We start from the raw sequence: 16,696 nt of genomic DNA on the forward strand, positions 1-16,696 counted from the left end.
GTGACCTTGACCTTGACCTTCGGTGACCTTGAAAGTCATACCATCGTGTACGTCTCATCGACCTCTATCAGGATCATTAATTACCAGATCTCCCGCTTCAACTTCATTGTGGACTGACGGACGGACGGAGGATCGAAGGACATCGACACCCATATTATTAGGTCATGCTCGAAGAGATGACCTAAAAATGTACAAGTGTCGTTTTGATCAAGTTTAGTTATGAGTACAAAGCGGACGCGGACGGGCTTTGCATTTTGAGATCGGAAAAACGTGTCTGCCGAGCTTTCCCATGAACAAACGCTAGGTGGCGCTGTGACGTCACTTCACCACAATACAGCATATACTTATTACGTACGCACTAATGGAGGGATGAATATTTTACTTCTTTCACCCGGCTTCCCGCCAACCTCATTTCCAACAATCGTTTTGTTTTCTTATTTTATTCCATTTCGTCTCTCGCAAGTGGACGTCCTTTGGCCCGTTGTACGTCCAACCAACAGCTCGGTAATGAAGGACAAATTTCACTTTTTCGACAATGATTTGGGTTTTCTCCGGTGAAGCACGCGCTGCGACTTGATGACGCACGACGTGGATGACGTCACCGTAGAAAGCAAACCTCGGGCGGGGTCCGCGTCCCGAACGTGATATCATTGCATTATATTGTTTCTCTCGCGCATGAGAAACAAAAGCTCAAATCAATATCCGCTCTGTCGTATTGTCAGAAACACGGATACGTGGAACCGGAGGGTCGTTAAAAAAAGGGAGCGATGAGGTGAAAGATGAAGGAACGTGAAAAAGGGGATGTGTGCGCGTGATTTAAGGATGGGAGTGAAGAGGGGAAGATGAGGATGAGCGAATGGTTCGGGGGAGGGGCGAAAGGAGGGGATTGAAGGGAGTGAACGATAGGGTGCGAGAGCAGGATATGAGGCGCGGAAGGCGCAGAGAAAGGGAGACGTGATTGGAAAGAGACGGACGAGTCGACGCGGAAGATGGCCGCGCAGACGGCCTGGCAGGGCGGCTTGGGAGCAGCGTTATGGCCGCTCCTGTCGGCCTCGGAGCTCGGAGCGTCGTACCAGCGACTGTTCACGTCGGTGGAACCCGGAACGAGGTAGGGAGCCGGGCGTGGACGGCCTGAGAGAGAGAACAGGACGTGTCGAGTGGAGTGATCAGCGAGTGGGGCCTGTGTGCGCACGGACACACAATCACTTCACCCTTTTAAAATGTGTATTCTTGTGAGAGTCGTCCTCGTTTGCCATTTTGTATCTCTTGACTTGAAAATTCTGTGGTGACTCGGACATCAATACGCAGTGAAGGAGCGTTTGTGTGGTTTATGTGGTGAATATGATGTTTTCGTTTGTTTCGGACTACACTCATCGAGTCATCAGGAACATCACTGGGTTAACGATTACACGGCGTGACCCTGCCAGGTGGACTGTGCTACACGGCGTGACCCTGCCAGTGGGTCTGTGCTACACGGCGTAACCCTGCCAGGGTGTCTGTGCTACACGGCGTGACCCTGCCAGGGGGTCTGTGTTACACGGCGTGACCCTGCCAGTGGGTCTGTGCTACACGGTGTCACCCTGCCAGGGGGACTGTTACACGGCGTGACCCTGCATGGGGGACTGTGTTACACGGCGTGACCCTGCCAGGGGGTCTGTGCTACACGGCGTCACCCTGCCACGGGCACTGCGTTACACGGCGTGACCCTGCATGGGGGACTGCGTTACACGGCGTGACCCTGCCAGGGGGACTGCGTTACACGGCGCAACCCTGCCAGGGGGACTGCGTTACACGGCGCAACCCTGCCAGGGGGACTGCGTTACGTGGCGCGACCCTGCCAGGTGGACTGCGTTACACGGGGAAACCCTACCAGGGGGACTGCATTACACGGCGCGACCTTGCCAGGGGGACTGCATGACCCTGCCAAGGGGACTGCGCTACACGGCGTGACTCTGCCAGGGGGACTGCCCTACACGGCGTGGCCTTGCCAGGGGGACTGTGCTACACGGCGTGACCCTGCCAGTGTGACTGCATTGCACGGCGTGACCCTGCCAGGGGGACTGCGTGACCCTGCCAGGGGGACTGCGCCAGACGGCGTGACCCCCGCCAGGGGGACTGTTACACGGCGTGACCCTGCATGGGGGACTGCGTTACACGGCGTGACCCTGCATGGGGGACTGCGTTACACGGCGTGACCCTGCATGGGGGACTGCGTTACACGGCGTGACCCTGCATGGGGGACTGCGTTACACGGCGTGACCCTGCATGGGGGACTGCGTTACACGGCGTGACCCTGCATGGGGGACTGCGTTACACGGCGTGACCCTGCATGGGGGACTGCGTTACACGGCGTGACCCTGCCAGGGGGACTGCTTTACACGGCGTGACCCTGCCAGGGGGACTGTGCTACACGGCGTGACCCTAGCAGGGGGACTGCGTTACACGGCGCAACCCTGCCAGGGGGACTGTGCTACACGGCGTGACCCTAGCAGTGGGACTGCGTTACACGGCGCAACCCTGCCAGGTGGACTGCGTTACACGGGGCAACCCTACCAGGGGGACTGCATTACACGGCGCGACCTTGCCAGGGGGACTGCATGACCCTGCCAGGGGGACTGCGCTACACGGCGTGACCCTGCCAGGGGGACTGCGCTACGTGGCGTGACCTTGCCAGGGGGACTGTGCTACGCGGCGTGACCCTGCCAGTGTGACTGCGTTGCACGGCGTGACCCTGCCAGTGTGACTGCGTTGCACGGCGTGACCCTGCCAGTGTGACTGCGTTGCACGGCGTTACCCTGCCAGGGGGACTGCGCCGGACGGCGTGACCCCCGCCAGGGGGACTGCGCCGGACGGCGTGACCCCCGCCAGGGGGACTGCGCCGGACGGCGTGACCCCCGCCAGGGGGACTGCGCCGGACGGCGTGACCCCCGCCAGGGGGACTGCGCCGGACGGCGTGACCCCCGCCAGGGGGACTGCGCCGGACGGCGTGACCCCCGCCAGGGGGAATGCGCCGGACGGCGTGACCCCCGCCAGGGGCGCTGCGTTACACGGCGTCGCCCCCGCCAGGGGCGCTGCGTTACACGGCGTCGCGCCCCCGCCAGGCGGGCTGCGTTACACGGCGTCGCGCCCCCGCCAGGGGGGGCTGCGTTACACGGCGTCGCCCCGCCAGGGGGGCTGCGTTGCACGGCGTCACCCCACGTCACCCCTGCCAGGGGGACTGCCTCACACGGCGTCACCCCTGCCAGGGGGACTGCCTCACACGGCGTCACCCCTGCCAGGGGGACTGCCTCACACGGCGTCACCCCTGCCAGGGGGACTGCGTTACTCGGCGTCACCCTGCCAGGGGGCTGCGTTACACGGTATGTCCTTGCCAGGGGGACTGCGTTACACGGGGTGACCTTGCCAGGGGGACTGCATGACCCTGCCAAGGGGACTGCGCTACACGGCGTGACTCTGCCAGGGGGACTGCGCTACACGGCATGGCCTTGCCAGGGGGACTGTGCTACACGGCGAGACCCTGCCAGGGGGACTGCGTTACACGGCGCAACCCTGCCAGGGGGACTGCGTTACACGGCGCAACCCTGCCAGGGGGACTGCGTTACGTGGCGCGACCCTGCCAGGTGGACTGCGTTACACGGGGAAACCCTACCAGGGGGACTGCATTACACGGCGCGACCTTGCCAGGGGGACTGCATGACCCTGCCAAGGGGACTGCGCTACACGGCGTGACTCTGCCAGGGGGACTGCGCTACACGGCGTTGTCTTGCCAGGGGGACTGTGCTACACGGCGTGACCCTGCCAGTGTGACTGCGTTGCACGGCGTGACCCTGCCAGGGGGACTGCGTGACCCTGCCAGGGGGACTGCGCCAGACGGCGTGACCCTGCCAGGGGGACTGCGCCAGACGGCGTGACCCCCGCCAGGGGGACTGTGTTACACGGCGTGACCCTGCATGGGGGACTGCGTTACACGGCGTGACCCTGCATGGGGGACTGCGTTACACGGCGTGACCCCTGCATGGGGGACTGCGTTACACGGCGTGACCCTGCATGGGGGACTGCGTTACACGGCGTGACCCTGCATGGGGGACTGCGTTACACGGCGTGACCCTGCATGGGGGACTGCGTTACACGGCGTGACCCTGCATGGGGGACTGCGTTACACGGCGTGACCCTGCATGGGGGACTGCGTTACACGGCGTGACCCTGCATGGGGGACTGCGTTACACGGCGTGACCCTGCCAGGGGGACTGCGTTACACGGCGTGACCCTGCCAGGGGGACTGTGCTACACGGCGTGACCCTAGCAGGGGGACTGCGTTACACGGCGCAACCCTGCCAGGGGGACTGTGCTACACGGCGTGACCCGAGCAGTGGGACTGTGCTACGCGGCGTGACCCTGCCAGTGTGACTGCGTTGCACGGCGTGACCCTGCCAGTGTGACTGCGTTGCACGGCGTTACCCTGCCAGGGGGACTGCGCCGGACGGCGTGACCCCCGCCAGGGGGACTGCGCCGGACGGCGTGACCCCCGCCAGGGGGACTGCGCCGGACGGCGTGACCCCCGCCAGGGGGACTGCGCCGGACGGCGTGACCCCCGCCAGGGGGACTGCGCCGGACGGCGTGACCCCCGCCAGGGGGACTGCGCCGGACGGCGTGACCCCCGCCAGGGGGACTGCGCCGGACGGCGTGACCCCCGCCAGGGGGACTGCGCCGGACGGCGTGACCCCCGCCAGGGGCGCTGCGTTACACGGCGTCGCGCCCCCGCCAGGGGGGCTGCGTTACACGGCGTCGCGCCCCCGCCAGAGGGGCTGCGTTACACGGCGTCGCGCCCCCGCCAGGGGGGCTGCGTTACACGGCGTCGCGCCCCCGCCAGGGGGGGGCTGCGTTGCACGGCGTCACCCCACGTCACCCCTGCCAGGGGGACTGCCTCACACGGCGTCACCCCTGCCAGGGGGACTGCGTTACTCGGCGTCACCCTGCCAGGGGGACTGCGTTACACTGCTTAACCCCTGCCAAGGGGACTGCGTTGCACGGCGTCACCCTGCCAGGGGGCTGCGTTACACGGTATGTCCCTGCCAGGGGGACTGCGTTACACGGGGTGACCTTGCCAGGGGGACTGCATGACCCTGCCAAGGGGACTGCGCTACACGGCGTGACTCTGCCAGGGGGACTGCGCTACACGGCGTGGCCTTGCCAGGGGGACTGTGCTACACGGCGAGACCCTGCCAGGGGGACTGCGTTACACGGCGCAACCCTGCCAGGGGGACTGCGTTACACGGCGCAACCCTGCCAGGGGGACTGCGTTACGTGGCGCGACCCTGCCAGGTGGACTGCGTTACACGGGGAAACCCTACCAGGGGGACTGCATTACACGGCGCGACCTTGCCAGGGGGACTGCATGACCCTGCCAAGGGGACTGCGCTACACGGCGTGACTCTGCCAGGGGGACTGCGCTACACGGCGTGGCCTTGCCAGGGGGACTGTGCTGCACGGCGTGACCCTGCCAGTGTGACTGCGTTGCACGGCGTGACCCTGCCAGGGGGACTGCGTGACCCTGCCAGGGGGACTGCGCCAGACGGCGTGACCCCCGCCAGGGGGACTGTTACACGGCGTGACCCTGCATGGGGGACTGCGTTACACGGCGTGACCCTGCATGGGGGACTGCGTTACACGGCGTGACCCTGCATGGGGGACTGCGTTACACGGCGTGACCCTGCATGGGGGACTGCGTTACACGGCGTGACCCTGCATGGGGGACTGCGTTACACGGCGTGACCCTGCATGGGGGACTGCGTTACACGGCGTGACCCTGCCAGGGGGACTGCGTTACACGGCGTGACCCTGCCAGGGGGACTGTGCTACACGGCGTGACCCTAGCAGGGGGACTGCGTTGCACGGCGTTACCCTGCCAGGGGGACTGCGCCGGACGGCGTGACCCCCGCCAGGGGGACTGTGCCGGACGGCGTGACCCCCGCCAGGGGGACTGCGCCGGACGGCGTGACCCCCGCCAGGGGGACTGCGCCGGACGGCGTGACCCCCGCCAGTGGGACTGCGCCGGACGGCGTGACCCCCGCCAGGGGGACTGCGCCGGACGGCGTGACCCCCGCCAGGGGGACTGCGCCGGACGGCGTGACCCCCGCCAGTGGGACTGCGCCGGACGGCGTGACCCCCGCCAGGCGGACTGCGCCGGACGGCGTGACCCCCGCCAGTGGGACTGCGCCGGACGGCGTGACCCCCGCCAGTGGGACTGCGCCGGACGGCGTGACCCCCGCCAGTGGGACTGCGCCGGACGGCGTGACCCCCGCCAGGGGGACTGCGCCGGACGGCGTGACCCCCGCCAGGGGGACTGCGCCGGACGGCGTGACCCCCGCCAGGGGGACTGCGCCGGACGGCGTGACCCCCGCCAGGGGGACTGCGCCGGACGGCGTGACCCCCGCCAGTGGGACTGCGCCAGACGGCGTGACCCCCGCCAGGGGGGACTGCGCCGGACGGCGTGACCCCCGCCAGGGGGACTGCGCCGGACGGCGTGACCCCCGCCAGGGGGACTGCGCCGGACGGCGTGACCCCCGCCAGGGGGAATGCGCCGGACGGCGTGACCCCCGCCAGGGGCGCTGCGTTACACGGCGTCGCGCCCCCGCCAGGGGGGCTGCGTTACACGGCGTCGCGCCCCCGCCAGGGGGGGGCTGCGTTACACGGCGTCGCCCCGCCAGGGGGGCTGCGTTGCACGGCGTCACCCCACGTCACCCCTGCCAGGGGGACTGCCTCACACGGCGTCACCCCTGCCAGGGGGACTGCGTTACTCGGCGTCACCCTGCCAGGGGGACTGCGTTACACTGCTTAACCCCTGCCAAGGGGACTGCGTTGCACGGCGTCACCCTGCCAGAGGGCTGCGTTACACGGTATGTCCCTGCCAGGGGGACTGCGTTACACGGGGTGACCTTGCCAGGGGGACTGCATGACCCTGCCAAGGGGACTGCGCTACACGGCGTGACTCTGCCAGGGGGACTGCGCTACACGGCGTGGCCTTGCCAGGGGGACTGTGCTACACGGCGTGACCCTGCCAGTGTGACTGCGTTGCACGGCGTGACCCTGCCAGGGGGACTGCGTGACCCTGCCAGGGGGACTGCGCCAGACGGCGTGACCCCCGCCAGGGGGACTGTTACACGGCGTGACCCTGCATGGGGGACTGCGTTACACGGCGTCGCGCCCCCGCCAGGGGGGGGCTGCGTTACACGGCGTCGCCCCGCCAGGGGGGCTGCGTTGCACGGCGTCACCCCACGTCACCCCTGCCAGGGGGACTGCCTCACACGGCGTCACCCCTGCCAGGGGGACTGCCTCACACGGCGTCACCCCTGCCAGGGGGACTGCCTCACACGGCGTCACCCCTGCCAGGGGGACTGCGTTACTCGGCGTCACCCTGCCAGGGGGACTGCGTTACACTGCTTAACCCCTGCCAAGGGGACTGCGTTGCACGGCGTCACCCTGCCAGGGGGCTGCGTTACACGGTATGTCCCTGCCAGGGGGACTGCGTTACACGGGGTGACCCTGCCAGGAGGACTACATTAAAATAAAAAAACATGAAAAAAGTAATCGGGATTTGAAGGGATATGGAGTGGGCAGCGTTGGTTTGTCAAAATATGTGTTTGCTTTCTTCTCCGAAACCACACACAATTTCGATGAAACTTGACCAAAACCTTCATCACCCGTGATGTACCAAAGTTTGTTGACTGCATTCAAAAAAAAAATCCATCGGTATTTATTTTCTTCTCTGTTAAATATTTTGTGGGTCATCCATGCCTACCATTGGTTCCCTGGTTTTCTTATCCAGCTGCTTCCAGGTGAGCACCCAGGGGTATTGCCCCTATGTTTTTACTCTGTCTGCTTGTCTGGCAGTCAAACACAGTTTAAAATCATTCCAAACCTGAATGTTACTGTTTTTAAGGACATCATAAAGGGGACAGCTGGCTCGAGTAGTCGGTCCAGCAGGTCAGCCAGGGCATCACTGCAAATTGATAACCTGAACATCCCAAATTATCCAAGATGGTATGTGCTCTGTCAGGCAGGCAGCAACTCAGTAGTGAGGTCTGGTTTGGTAGTTTGAATGTGAGATCAATGGGGGAGGGGGGGTGGGGTGGGGGAGAGGGCTCAAAGTTGTGGAAGTGGTGGAGATGATGCAGAGGAGTTTGAAATGTGTGTGCAGGAGACCAAATGGAAAGGAGACAAGGTGAGGAGGTTGATAGGAGGATACAAGCTGTTGCACGAGGGTGGGGATGGAAGGAGTATTACGGGGGAATAATATTGCAAGAGATCAGCAAACAGGTTGTCAGAGTGGAGAGATGGGAGGGGCGGATAGTTATGCCATGGTTGGTACAGAGGCAAATGGTTTGTGTTATGTCAGTATATGGGTCACAAACGAGAAGGCCTGGGGCAGAGAAGCAGGAATTCAGGGACGCACTGGAGAGGATGATGGGAATGGTTGAGCTGGAGGTGATGCTGTGCATTGCAGGGGACTTTAACGCGCATGTGGGAGTAGCGGAGCCGGGGAAAGAGTAGTTAAATTTTGTTGGGGAACGAGGAGTGGAGAGGGTTGAGAGCTGGTTGAGCTGATGGTGAGGAATGGGATGGCCATTGCTGGTTCATTCTTTCAAAAGTGGGAGTCACAAGATTGATTGCCTACAGGAGTTGACAACATGGAACATTGGCTTTGTTGTGGAAAGGAAGTGACATTTGTGGAGGGTTAACGATTGGAAGGCAGTGGCAGGAGAGCATGCTACCAACCAGCACAAGCCTGTGGTGTTTGTGGTACAGATGAAGAAAAAGAGGAAGGTTAAGAGCAGGGTTCAGAAGATTATTAGGTCGGTCAAATGTCGGGGAGACGTCCTCATGGAGTACAAGAGGAGGTTGAGGGCTAGGTATGAGCAACTTAGTGAAGAAGCGGAAGGTTTTGGAAGAGTGGAGAAGTATGGAGAGGTGTTTCAGGGAATTGCAGAAATTTTGTGTTGTCGGACGTCAGGAAACGGTGCATCGTGGAGGGATAGAAACCAGGTATGGTGGACGGAGGAGGTAGCAAAGGCAGTCGGTGAAAAGGGGGTTTTGGAAGAGGATGGAGAAGATGAATAATTCCCTGTAGTGTCCATCTTGTTTACTCTGTGTACCCAACCCCATCCCTCTCCCTTCCACAGATCTCCTCATGTCTTGTTCCCCACTGTTTTTTTCCTTCCCTCTCCCACCCCTCTTGTCTCCTGCTCCCCTTGTTGTACGTTCTGTGTGTTGGCTCTCATACGAACCTCAACGGTGTATACAAAAAAAGAACAATAAAGTGGAGGCAGCCAGATGTGGGGATGCTGCACCTGTATGGGCAGAATAAGAAAGCAGCAAGGAGAGCTGTGGATAAGGTGACAAATGAAATGGAAGAGGATGTTGGGAGTAAGATGATATAGAAATTGGCTCATGACAGGGATGAGGATGGTAAGGACATTAAAGGGGGGTGGGGGGAGAGGTGATTAAGGATGGTGGTGGGAGGCTGGTGACAGAGAGGGTGGCAGTATTGAAGGTGTGGGAAGGATATTTCAAAAAGCTTTTGAAGTGGGAAGGAAGCAACGACGAGCTGGCGCTACCTACTGTGTTTAGAGGGGAATGTGGAGTTGGTGGAGATCACAGAGGAGGAAGTGCAGACGGCATTGGAAAGGATGAAGAACAGAAAAGTGCCAGGCATTGATGAGGTGTGCAGTGGACGAAGTCTGAGCCAGTCAAGAGCGCCAGACATAGATGATAATTGAAGTGGAAGAAGTCTGAGTCAGTTGGACGAAGAGGTTGTTGAATCTATGAGCGAGGGTTCGCATCCAGAGGATTGGAGGACAGGGTTAATTGTGCCTTTATGGAATTGGAAGGGCGATGCTCAAGATCTGAAGAGGTACAGGGGCATTATGCTCCTATGTCATGTGATGACGGTGCTGGAAACAATTCTGGACAGGAGGATAAGGAAGAGGTTGGAGATGGAGATCAGAGAAGAGCAGCAGGGGTTTAGAAAGGGTAGTGGAATGACGGATGGGGTGTTCTCACTGAGACAGCTGGTGGAGAAGAGGTTGTAGGTGCAAGATGAGATGGCATTGGGATTTGTGGACCTGGAGAAGGCCTACACCACTGTCCCGAGAGAGACGGTGATGGCGACACTGAGATGGATGGATGGGAGTGCCAGAAGCAGAAGTCAGGTTGGTGGAAGGGGATGTACAAGGGAACAAAGGGAATAGTTTTGGTTGGTCCTGAGATGTCTGAGGAGTTCAGCATAAACATTGGTTTGAGGCAGGGAATCTCTCTCAGCCCACTCATATTTATCATGGTGATGGACCTCGTAAGGAGGAAGTTGAGCTTGAGAGGTATTATGGGAGGATGTTGTATGCGGATGATCTGGCTGTTGCGGTGGAGAGTGGGTGGGAGATGCAGGAGGGACTGGGGTCGTGGAAGGAGGCGTTTTGGAAGCATGGGCTGCAGATGAATATGGAGAAGACTGAGGTGATGTGGGCCAGGCAGCAGAGAAAATAAAATAAATGAATATCAGGTTAGAAGGGAAGGAGATCAGGCAGGGAAATAGGTTTGAGTATCTGGGAGGAACAGTAACTGGGGATGGTAAGTCTGTGGCAGAGGTGTGGAGGAGTATTCAGGTGGGTGTGAATGTGTGATGGAGGGTGGAAGTAATGGCAGAGAGAACTAGAGGGGGAGCACTCGGGAGAGTGCAAAACCTCCGCCGCCAATACTGCTGGGTCACTCAAGTGAACCTTATATCTTATTCATTAAATCTGATGTCAACAGTGCTGACAGAGTTATAGTTCTTTTCTCCATTTTTTTGGGGGGAGGGCGGGGGGTTGGAAATCACTTAAAGCATGTAGAAATGCAAAAAAGAGAAGTCGAAATTTTGTTGAAAAAAAAAAGTTGCAAAATTTTTTTTTTCTCTAACGATTTTTTTGAGGGGGGGTTGGAAATCACTTAAAACATGTAGAAATGCAAAAAAAAAAAAATTTCTCTAACAAAATTTTTTTGGGGGGGTAACAATTTTTTTTGGGGGGGTTGGAAATCACTTAAAACATGTAGAAATGCAAAAAAAATATATTTCTCTATTTTTGGGGGAGGGTGGGTTTGGAAATCACTTCAAACATGTAGAAATGCAAAAAAAATATATTTCTCTATTTTTGGGGGAGGGTGGGTTTGGAAATCACTTCAAACATGTAGAAATGCAAAAAAAAAAAAAAAATTCTCTAACAAAATTTTTTTGGGGGGTAACAATTTTTTTGGGGGGGTTGGAAATCACTTAAAACATGTAGAAATGCAAAAAATATATATTTCTCTATTTTTGGGGGAGGGTGGGTTTGGAAATCACTTCAAACATGTAGAAATGCAAAAAAAAAAAAATTCTCTAACAATTTTTTTTTGCGGGGGGGGTTGGAAATCACTTCAAACATGTAGAAATGCAAAAAAAAAAAAATTTTCTCTAACAAAATTTTTTTGGGGGGGTAACAATTTTTTTGGGGGGGGGGTTGGAAATCACTTAAAACATGTAGAAATGCAAAAAAAATATATTTCTCTATTTTTGGGGGAGGGTGGGTTTGGAAATCACTTCAAACATGTAGAAATGCAAAAAAAAAAAAAATTCTCTAACAATTCTTTTTGGGGGGGGGACCAAGCCCAAAATTTAATGGCATGATCCTTGGACCATACCTAACCCCCCCCCACCAAGTTTCGTCAAAATCCGTCGAGGAGTTTTTCCGTAATACTGTTCACGAACAAACAAACGAACAGAAAGGGGTGAAAACAGTAACCTCCATCTTCGAAGATGGCGGAGGTTAAAGATATCAATAAAATTAAAAGGTAAGGTTCTGATGTTGTGTGTACCACCAGCCTACCTTTGCCGCTTGGAAACTGTGGCACTGAGAGAGAGACAACAGAAACTGCAGGTTTGCGAGAACAACTGGGTCAGGAGGATTGTGGGAGTGAAGAGGGTGGATAGAAGGAGGATGGATGAACTGAGGGAGGAGTTTGGTTTGCAGAAGAGCTTGACAGGGAGATTGATGAAATGTCGGCTGAGATGGGCTGGACACTCGGTGCGGATGGGGGCATTGAGAATGGCAGAGAGAGAGATAGGAGAGGAGAGTAGAAAGAGGTTGAGATGGGAGGATTGGGTGAGGAGGGATATCCATCCATAAGGGAGGGATGGTTGGAGAGTGGAGAGAGTTGGTTGAGGACAGAGGGAGGTGGAGAAGTATGGTGGTCAAGGCATGGCAGAAGCTTGGTGCCATTAGACCTCATCCCTTATAAATGAAGTTGTATGAGGAGAAACAAAGGGCAGAAATGGGCATGAAGAACTCATGTAATGTATTAAATAAGGTGGTGTATAAGATATGCCTGGTGTTGGCTTAATGGTTCGGGTGGTGGGCTTAGGATCCTCGGATCCCGAGTTCAAATCCCACTCAGCTGTTGAATTAATACCAGGTGGGGTTGACTCTGCCTGTCATCTTTTCAAGGTTAGCAAAATAAGTGCCAGCTTGCTGGTATCCTGTGTCGGAGTGGCGCCCACCATAATTGTGCCCAATAGCCAAGGAGACTGCTTAGGCAGCACCAACGCTCTGCACAGTGTGGTCCCGATGGATGTATATATGTATAAGATGCTGCATTAACAGCGATAAACTTCTGAATTTTTATCTTGCCAAAACGAAGTTTTTGCAAGATATGTTAGTCAGCTTGTTTTTTTTTTTTTTTTTTTTTTTTTGTTTGTTTGTTTGTTTGTAATCACGTATAAAAATTCTGCAGAGCACAGTTATCATTGGAAATTTTTGTAACCGCATATCAGAGGCCTATAGAGGTCCCTTTCAGTGCACAAAATTTGAAGGTCAAGGTTACTGTCGCAAATCAGGGTAGTCGATGAAACCCTTATTTTTTGAGTAATTTTGATCGGATCGTCTTCAAACTTCATGGGAATATAGTTCATGGTCTGGCGCTCAGCTGATTAATTTTTAGTGGCGATTGGCCTTGACCTTCATGGTTAGCGCCTGAGGTCAAACATATTTGACCCCAGGGTCAAATTTTCAAGTTTTAGGAACCATATCGTGTAGTACCTTAAATTGAACACCTCTGAGTGCTTTCTAGATATGTCAAGCTTGAGACATTATAACGTCATTTGGTGACGTTATGAGGCAAAGGCATATTTTTCATGGTTACTCTGTAGAACGATTCTCATCGGAATCTCTCGTAGGCAGATATTCCTCAAGGAGTCGCTCCTGGTGGATAGCAGCTCTGTTCACCTCAGTGTGACCTTAAAGAAGTCACACGTGGTCACCTTTTGGCAAGATACGGGTCACCCTGCGGGTGACATTGGTTTATTTTATTTTCTATGACCTTTAAATTCATTATTTTATTTCAGTTGATGACATACTTAAACACTCGAGAACACAAATCGCCTCTTTAGCACTTTCAAAAACCTGTTGAGCAGTACTTGGACAAAATATTACAGCATTTTACATCATCACGACCGATCAAATTTGCCATTCATAGACTCTGCCCATGTTTTTGTTGTATTATAATTCGCTTCTAGTTGTATTATTATGATATTTACAGTGTCCATAGAAAGTCTACACCTCCTTTCAAAATTTTCACCTTTTGTTGCCCTGTAGCTCTCTTCTTCTTCTTACTCTTCTTACTCTTCTTACTCTTCTTACTCTTCTTACTCTTCTTACTCTTCTTACTCTTCTTACTCTTCTTACTCTTCTTACTCTTCTTACTCTTCTTACTCTTCTTACTCTTCTTCCTCTTCCGTTCGGGGTCGCCACAGCGGATCATCTGTATGATCCGCATAGTGATTTGGCACATGTTTTACGCCGGAGGCCCTTCCTGACGCAACCCTGGTCGCCTCTTATGACACAGGGATAAATTTTGTTGTTGTTTTGTTGCCTTATAGCATGGAATTAAATTACATTAAATCAGACTTTTTCCAATTTTATTTACACATCATAACCCACAACTTCCAAGTGAAAAACAAATTACACAAGTTTCAGAAAATTAATTAAATATACAAAACGAGAATATCTTGGTTGGATAAGTGTTCACCCCCCATAGAATAGCAATTGTAAATTAGCTCAGGTGTAACCATTCACCTTCAAAATCACACACCAAGTTAATTGGCCTCCACCTGTCATAATTTTAATGATTCCGATTGTTTCAGAATAAAATCAGCTGTTCCTGTAGGTTTGCTCTGCTGGGTAGGGCATTTCACAGCAAAGACTCAACCATGAACACTAAGGAGCTTTCAAAAGACCTCTGGGATAAAGTTGTGGAAGGGCACAGATCAGGGGATTGGTATAAAAATATTTCAAAGGCTTTGAATATCCCTTGGAGCACAGTCAAGACAATCTTTAAGAAGTGGAAGGCGCATGGTTCCGCCTAGATCGGTCTGTCCCTCCAAAATGGATGACAAAGCAAGGAGGAGACTGATTAGAGAGGCCACCAAGAGGCCAATGGCAACTTTGAAAGAGCTGCATGCCTTTATGGCAAAGACTGGTCACTGTGTGTACTTGATGACAATATTGCAAGCACTCAACAAGTCTGGCCTGTACGGTAGGGTTGCAAGGAGGACAACATTACTCAAAAAAGCCTATCTTGAGTCCCGTTTGAGGTATGAAAAAAACACTTCAGAGATTCTGAAGTCATGTGGCAAAAGTTTTTTGGTCTGACGAAGACAAGATGGAACTTTTTGGCCTAAATGCAAAACGTTACATTTGGTGCAAACCCAACACAGCACATCAACCAAAGAACACAATCCCTACTGTGAAGTATGGTCATGACAGCATCATGTTATGAGGATGTTTTCCATCAGCAGTGACTGGAGCACTTGTCAGGTTAGAAGGGAAAATGGATGGAACAAAATACACAAAACTCCGAGAGGAAAACCTGCTGCCTCTGCAAGAAAGCTGAAATTGGGACGGAAGTTCACCTTTCAGCATGACAACAACCTGAAGCACACAGCCAAAGCTACACTGGAGTGGCTAAGGAATAAAAATATAAATGTCCTTGAGTGGCCTTGTTCGACTCCTGACTGAAATCCAATGGAAAATCTGAGGCATGACTTGAAGATTGCTGTCCATCAACCTTCCCCACCCAACTTCACTGAGCTTGAACAGTTTTGTACAGAAGAATGGGTAAATGTTGTCCAATCAAGATGTGCAAAGTTGGTGGAGACCTATTCCAACAGACTCGGCTGTAATTGCTGTCAATGGTGCTTCCACCAAGTATTAGCTCAGGGGGGTGCACACTTATCCAACCAAGATATTCTAGTGTATAATATTTAATTTTCTGATATTTGTGTAATTTGTTTTTCCCTCGGAAGTTGTGGGTTACCATGTGTAAATATAGGTGGAAAAAGTCTGAATTATTGCAATTTAATTACAGGTGACAAGGCAACAAAAGGTGAAAAATTGGAAAAGGGGTGTAGATGTTCCATGGGCGGGCACTGCATCTCAAGGCTGCATGGCATGAGGTGTTCTGAATCTCCAGTTGCTTTTTAAATCTGAATCGGTATCATTTATTCTCAGATCCACTATAAGCTATATACCTGGCTGTGCGTTGTTATTACCTTCGCATTCTGCGAAAGGTTATGTTTTGGTCGGCGTGTATTTATTTATTTATTTATTTATTTATTTATTTATTTATTTATTTGTAATCTTGTGATTCGTATAACTCAAAAAGTATTAAACCGAATTGCATGAAATTTGGTGGGATGATTGGTTATTAGCCAGGAAGCATTCAATTAGATTTTGGGATCGTTTGGGTCAAAGGTCAAGGTCACGAAAAGGTCAAAATCATCTTTTTACGATAACACGGTCAATTTTTATTCAATTTGCATGCAACTAACGCCAAAATGTTCAGAATTCAATGCCTCATCTTGTGATATGCAATATGACACAATGACACCCATACTCTTGTTACCGGTCAGGGGGGGTCACGACCTTGAAAAATATGCGGTTTTGTCATAACGTGGTCAATTCTTGTCCGCTTTACATGAACCCAGCACCAAAATGTTCAGAATTTAATGCCCAATCTTGTGACACAATGATGTCATAACACATGTCACCGGTTGGGGTAAAATGTCGGGGGGGGGGGTCACACCCTTGAAAAATATGCGGTTTTCGGCATAACTCAGTCAATTCTTATTCGATTTGCATGAAACCAGCATCAAACGAGATTACCTTCTCTTGTTGAAACGTTGTATTCACTGAGCTTGCGAGTGAAGACTCGCCAAGACGACGTGAGTTGATTGTTGTTTAGTCCGTAGCCCCCGAAAGTCGGGGGGGGTCATGACATTATAGATATGTGGTTTGTGTCATAAGACCATTCATATCAAACCAGTTCCCCACACTCATACCAAGAACAAAAAAAGTAGTGGCGGCGAAGGTATGCGCTCTATGAGTGCCCATTCTAGTTGTTAAAGGCTCAGTCTTGATGTGAATGGTTTTTGACGTTGTCCTTCAACAACATTTTTTTTCTGCTTTTATACTGGTAAATGTAGCTAAGCCTGGTGTTGACTTCGTGGTTAGGGTGGTGGCTTGGGATCCTAGAGTCCTGAGTTCAAGCCCCGTTGGCTGCTGAATTAAAATACACCAGGAGGTTGACTCAGCCTGTCATCCTTCCGAGGTCGGCAAAATGAGCACCAGTGTAC

General features: G+C 54.1%; 1 protein-coding gene across 11 annotated transcripts in view; it reads left to right on the top strand.

Moving 5' to 3' along the window:
- The first annotated feature begins 655 nt into the window (after positions 1-655).
- MYCBP2 (MYC binding protein 2) overlaps positions 656-16,696 on the top strand; it is a 342,387-nt gene continuing 326,346 nt past the window's right edge. For 10 of the 11 annotated variants that reach the window (XM_085852542.1, XM_085852550.1, XM_085852551.1 and 7 more), the window contains exon 1: positions 656-1,108. In XM_085852542.1, coding sequence (XP_085708668.1) covers positions 990-1,108 — 119 coding nt within the window. In that variant the 5' untranslated portion in view covers positions 656-989. The remainder of the gene's footprint in view (positions 1,109-16,696) is intronic. The other variant, XM_085852549.1, reaches the window with a different exon arrangement.

The sequence above is a fragment of the Eptatretus burgeri genome, chromosome 13 (assembly GCF_056783735.1).
Source record: "Eptatretus burgeri isolate ZD-2024b chromosome 13, Ebu_testis_v1, whole genome shotgun sequence".
Classification (NCBI taxonomy): Eukaryota; Metazoa; Chordata; class Myxini; order Myxiniformes; family Myxinidae; genus Eptatretus; species Eptatretus burgeri.